Below are 6,616 nucleotides of genomic sequence, written 5' to 3' on the forward strand. Positions count from 1 at the left end.
CTTGTTGCTTGTATTGTTATGATTTATATTAATATTGTTTCCTGATTGCTTATTTGACCCCTATTACAATCATTAAGTGTTGTACCTCATGATTCTTGACAAATGTATCTTTTTCTTATATGTACACAGAGAGCACATGCACCAAAGACAAATTCCTTGTCTGTCCAATCACACTTGGCCAATAAAGAATTCCATTCCATTCTATTCTATTCTACTCTACTCTATTCTATTGATATTCTATCCTATTCTATTCTATATATTTCTGGTTCTAATGGATACAGCTATGTGACTAGTATCTGCCCAATTCACCTTGATATGACACAAATTGTGTATAAATTGTGTACTATTTACTAAGAAAATAACATTGAGCCTCTTGATCCAGAGAACTTGGCTCACAGGCTGCCCAAAACCCTAAGTAGGATTTTTCAGCTCTTTGACCACAATTATATCTAAAGGTACCGTTAAAGTGACAGTACATGATTTAAAGTTTGTGGATGAGTTTAAACAGTGTGGAAGGCCAAGTGTCTCTGCAACATCTGGGTTCAGGTTCTCTTCCATGCTTGGTTTCACTACACAAGCCCGAGAAAACCATTTATGATCAAGTATGCCAGCAGTAGGCAAGTTGGCTCTTCTATGACATGTGGAGTTCAACTCCCAGAATTCCTGAACTAGCATGATTAACTCAGGAATTCTGGGAGTTGAAGTCCACAAGTAATAGAAGAGCCAACTTTGCCTACCCCAGACACTTGTCAAATCAGACAGGGAAGGCGGCCCCAACCAATTTTACACCGACAAGGTGATGCCAAGCACTATGGAGAGGCGTTGCCGAAATGGCGATTCGGGGTCCAAAAATGGGGTTCATCACATCCGCGGCCCCACCCTACCTGAGCCCGAGCCACGCTACCTGGGTCACGTTCCCCCAGCCGGAGCCCCGGCTGACTTTCTCGGCTGGGCAGAAAAGCGAGGAGGAGGAGATGAGCGAGCGCTGTACCCGCGCCAAAGCGCGCCATGGTCTCTCCAGCGACTACCTGCTGTAAGGAGCCTGGAGAGACTCCCTCACATCCCTTGAATTTCCCTTCGGGGTTCGGTCGCTAAGACGCGGGCCACGGCGGCAGAACCCTCGCTGCTCTGTGACCTCATTCCCACAGGTTCGTAGCCCGCTGGGTCCCTCGCTCCGGCCCGGGTCAAAGCGCGACGCGAGCAAACCGCAGAGGGCGCCCTCCCGCCTTGAAGGCCTTGTATTAGGCTGGCGGGAGCCAAGAAAAGGCGAGGATTTGTTCCCTTCTTCGACTGCTCAGCCCGAAGGCGGTCCTGGAAGAAGGGAAAGCGGCAATTCCTCCCCTCCCTCTAAGGAAATGCGTTTCTCGGGATAGCAGACTCTACAACAAGGGGTCTCCAACCTTGGCAACTTTAACCCTGGCGGACTTCAATTCCCAGAATTCCTCAGTTGGCTTTGTTGGCTGGGGAATTCTGGGAGTTGAAGTCCGCCAAAGCTTAAAATTTGCCAAGGTTGGAGACCCCTGTTCTAAAACCACCCGCAGTAGAAAGGACTCTGCAGCAGTTATTATTTCTGACTTCCATAAGAGTCAGAATTGCTGCAGTTGAACCCATTTCTATTATTTAGTCAATGATCTTCTTCTTCTTCTTCTTCTTCTTCTTCTTCTTCTTCTTCTTATTATTATTATTATTATTATTATTATTATTATTATTATTAAATAATTATAGTACAAGGAGTAGAAGCAGTAATTTTTCTGACTTCCGCAAGAGCCAGAATTGCTGCAGTTGAACCAATTTCTATTATATACAGTAGTCAGTGATGTTATTATTATTATACTGTACCTAATTACTAAAGTACTATGGCACATTTTAATTTAATTTCTAGAAATTGAAGCATAGAGAAGTTTATAAAGTATCCACAAAATAAATGCAAATATAATAATTGAAGTAGACTCTTTGCCTATTTGTATAATGATGAAATCAACAAATCCCTGTTTCTAAAATTGGAATGTAAAAGCTATATGCTTCTATTTGAAAGTAGTAAATATCACAGTAAATCTTTTCCCTTCTTTGACTGCTCAGCCCAAAGGTGGTCCTGGAAGAAGGGAAAGGGGCGACCCTGCTCATCTTTTAGGGAAACGCGTTTCTCGGGCTAGCAAAGAGGTCTCCAACCTTGGCAACTTTAAGCCTGGCGGACTTCAACTGCCAAAATTCTTCAGCCTGCTTTGTTGGCTGGGGAATTCTGGGAGTTGAAGTCCGCCAAAGTACTCTCAGTGTAATTATAGTTCAAAATGGTTCTTGGGTGAAACATTTATTTTTTATTTTTTTTAAAAAAGAAAATATAATCTTTATTGAAGATAAATAGGGGAGGGGATACATAAAGCAAAAAGACTATGCAAATATTGGTACAAATGTATATGAATTTTGAATATACAGTTATAAGTCAAAGTACTGTACACACTTATATACACTGCTCAAAAAAATTAAAGGGAACACTTAAACAACACAATATAACTCCAAGTAAATCAAACTTCTGTGAAATCAAACTGTCCACTAAGGAAGCAACACTGATTGACAATCAATGCTGGTGTGCACATTCAACTTTGTACAGAACAAAAGTATTCAATGAAAATATTTCATTCATTCAGATCAAGGATGTGTTATTTGAGTGTTCCCTTTTTTTTTAGCAATATATATATAAAAGGGGGGGGGAAGCTAAAGGGAAAGGGAGAGAAGGAAAGAAAAAGGAAGAGGAAAGAGAAAGAAGGTAAAAGAAGGGGAAACATAAAAAAGAAGAGAAAGAAGAAAGAAAAGAGTGAATTCATATCTATAAATTTATCAGATGTTGTAAACAGTGTTAACTTATCTGTTGACCCGATTACTCTACAGCTTTTAAGATGTTTTCTATCAGTATAAATGAAAATTTAGAGTTTCTAAACTTGAGTTAGAGTTTAAATATCCTGCATTAATTGTGTCAGATTACAAAAGGTTGGAGTTTTGTGCCTTCTGACTAGGTTTCTAAATATCATAGGCTATGATTTTAAGTTTGTACATAAATCTATGCATAAGAACATGCAAGAAAAATGCAAACAATGCACATTCGTTTATGCAACAGGTAAGTATTAAATAAATAAGAAGAAAAAGAACTTTGCTATAGCATTATTCATTCATTGGGGAAGGTCTGTAAATTCTACCTGTTAAATATTTCTAAAAAGTTTTTTTGAAAATTTCCCAACAGATAGTTTAATGATATGGTTTTTTGTTTGTTACGCAAACAAAATATTGAGAAAATCAGAGTGTGTTAAAAAAAAATCTATAAATTCTAAAAGAAGACAATAGATGTATCTCATCTTGGTGAATTGTGGACAATCTGGTGCTCTCAGCTTGGTGGCTTGCTTGCAGATGTTTCACTAACTGACTAGGTAACATCATCAGTACTATGGAGTTTTCCCTCTATCCATATACAGTACATTTGAGATATAGTAACTTTCTCCTTGGCATTAAAAAAATCCAGCCATCAATACATACATGGAGATAAACCATATTCACTCCATTTTAAAGAGACAATAAAAAAGGTAAGAAGGAAACAAAAAGATTAGACCACATCCTCTCCAGCAACTGACACTGAAATAAGCAGGTATTAATTCCAGACAAATAACCAAGCAGAAAACAATTCTCTCAGCAAGAAACTATGAAGACCTATGAACACCTCACCTAACAGGGTAGGCCTCTATATATAAACAGGAAGAAAACTTCACACTCACTGCACTTGGCATTATCTCATTGGGATAATAATGAAATGTCTGAAAGCAAACAACCCAGCTCAAAGAGCACCAAGGACTCTATATTTATATCTTTCATCTTTAATAGTTTCAGATAATACATCCCTGGAATACTCCATTTGAAGCTCAATTCATCTCAAAATAAGCTCTTCCAAATGTCATTATTGCAGTGGGTTTAAATAGATTGCATTAAAATTATGAGAATTTAAACATATTTAAGCTGGGATTTATTAACCAATGGGTTGCAAGAAATACCGTTAAGTATACTAGTATCTATATACTGTTTTAGAGGCAAGAACATAAGAGGTCTTTTGAAGAAGGAATCAATGTACAAGGTATATCAATGCATCTGTAATACCACTCTGCCTTAGAGATAAAGATATTTTTAAAGGGATGAATACTAGCTGATTCTAAATTAGATAGAAGCAAAAGAATACACACATACAGGAAACTAATAAATTATTTATTTATTTTATTTATTTATTTTGTCCAATACATAATACACATTGAAGAGAATAGATATGTAATAATATAAATAAAGAAAAGAACAGAAGAAAAGAAAAGATATAAAAGTATAGGTGAACATATTTGAAAGGAAGAAAAGATAAATGAGATAAGGAGAGATAATTGGACAGGGGATGGAAGGCACACTGGTGCAGTTATGCACGCCCCTTACTGACCTCTAAGGAACCTGGAGAGGTCAATCGTGGATAGTCTAAGGGGAAAATGTTGGGGGTTAGGGGTTGACATTACTGAGTCAGGTAATGAGTTCCAAGCTTCGACTACTCGGTTGCTGAAGTCATATTTTTTGCAGTCAAGTTTGGAGCGGTTAATATTAAGTTTGAATCTATTGCGTGCTCTTGTGTTGTTGCGATTGAAGCTGAAGTAGTCATTGACAGGGAGAATGTTGCAGCATATGATCTTGTGGGCAATACTTCGATTGTGTTTTAGGCGACGTAGTTCTAAGCTTTCTAGACCTAGAATTGATAGTCTGCTTTCGTAGGGTATTCTGTTTCCAGTGGAGGAGTGAATGGCTCTTCCGGTGAAGTCTCTTTGGACATTTTCAAGGGTGTTGATGTCCGAGATGTGGTATGGGTTCCTGACAGATGAACTGTATTCAAGTCTGGCAAAAGTTTTGTATTTAAGAAATGCCTCTTAAAATGCAAATGATTACAATAAGACTTTCAATTTTATTATTAATTTAAGAACATATTTATCTTTAAAATTAGTGTAAGACGTTTGAATAAATAACTTTTTAATAGAAATGTGTAGTCAAAGAATATTCTGAGGGTTTCCTTCTCAGACTAGAAAAAGTGAGTGAATGAAGGGCCACAACAGTCAATCCTTGCCAACATATTCCCCATTTTTGCATTCTGATATCTGAATGAATATTTGAGAAGCGTATGGAAAAATACAATTTTGTTTTTGAAAATCTAAACATAAAAACTAAAGAGAAGTGTGGTCGTGGAGAGCAAAGGAGTAAGGATGCTCAAAGAAAGTATGGCTATGGCAGAGATTCAATTTTTTTTTAAAATTGTAATGTAAAACAGAAAATAAATTGAAATAAAGCATACTGAAGTAAAAGAGAAGATATTCTAGGGGACCTTGAGAAATTACACAAGGTCCTTATTATGCACACTCAATACTTTGAACTACTTCAGCTTCAACCACAACAACACAAGAGCGCACAACAGATTTAAACTTAATATTAACCGCTCCAAACTTGACTGTAAAAAATATGACTTCCGTAACCGAGTTGTCGAAGCGTGGAACTCATTACCGGACTCCGTAGTGTCATCCCCAAACCCCCAACACTTTATCCTTAGATTATCTACGGTTGACCTATCCAGATTCCTAAGAGGTCAGTAAGGGGTGAGTACAAGTGCACTACAGTGCCTTCTGTCCCCTGTCCTATTGCTCTCCTACATTTATTTATTTATTTATTTATTTATTGGATTTGTATGCCGCCCCTCTCCAGAGACTCGGGGCGGCTAACAGCGACAATAAAACAGTGTACAATAGTAATTTGGTATTGATGATTAAAAATCTATTAATATAAAAACCAAACATACATACATACATACCATGCATAGAATTGTAAAGGCCTCGGGGGAAAGAGGATCTCAATTCCCCCATGCCTGGCGGCAGAGGTGGTTTTTAAGTTGTTTACGAAAGGCAAGGAGGGTGGGGGCAGTTCTAATCTCTGGGGGGAGTTGGTTCCAGAGGGCCGGGGCCGCCACAGAGAAGGCTCTTCTCCTGGGTCCAGCCAGGCGACATTGCTTAGTTGACGGGACCCGGAGAAGATCCACTCTGTGAGACCTAACTGGTCGCTGGGATTCGTGCAGCAGAAGGCGGTCCCTGAGGTAATCTGGTCCGGTGCCATAGAATATCTCCTATTCCTTTCTTCTATTCCTATATCTCTTCTTCTATTCTTTCATTGATATGTTCTATTACTATATCTTCTTTTCTATTCTTTCATAGATATATTTTACTATGAGCATATATATATACAGTAAAATTAATAAAATTAACTGCCTTGGAAATGGCCCTGGGTTGGGCCGAGAGGCAAATAAGGAGCTGTGATGTTCCTTCGATACACCAGGATGATTCGACAGAAAATATGTAACCCTTCCCTGGTGCAGAGCTGAAGGGATTGGATACTGTAGCCTAGAGCATAATTCTCTGCCTTACAAGGCAAAGGTTGCAGGTTCAAGTCCCAGTGGGTATGGCTAGCTGATGAGGCCAAAATAAGGCCGAAATAGATCTATCCTAGTCTCCCTTAATTTTCAAATTCAGCAAAAAAAACATGTGACATACATATATATATATATATATAT

General features: G+C 38.3%; 1 protein-coding gene across 2 annotated transcripts in view; it reads right to left on the bottom strand.

Moving 5' to 3' along the window:
• The window catches only part of LOC139166919 (uncharacterized), a 49,961-nt gene extending 48,780 nt beyond the window's left edge, over positions 1 to 1,181 (bottom strand). Inside the window, exon 1 of one of the 2 annotated variants that reach the window (XM_070751155.1) lies at positions 1,029 to 1,181. Coding sequence is in view for 1 of the 2 variants with exons in the window: in XM_070751156.1 (XP_070607257.1) it covers positions 905 to 1,010 (106 nt within the window). In the remaining variant the exon portion in view is untranslated. Of the gene's footprint in view, positions 1 to 904 lie in introns of both variants that reach the window. The other variant, XM_070751156.1, reaches the window with a different exon arrangement.
• Between the last annotated feature and the right edge of the window lie 5,435 nt (positions 1,182 to 6,616).

Source organism: Erythrolamprus reginae, chromosome 4, assembly GCF_031021105.1.
Source record: "Erythrolamprus reginae isolate rEryReg1 chromosome 4, rEryReg1.hap1, whole genome shotgun sequence".
NCBI classification, from domain to species: Eukaryota; Metazoa; Chordata; class Lepidosauria; order Squamata; family Dipsadidae; genus Erythrolamprus; species Erythrolamprus reginae.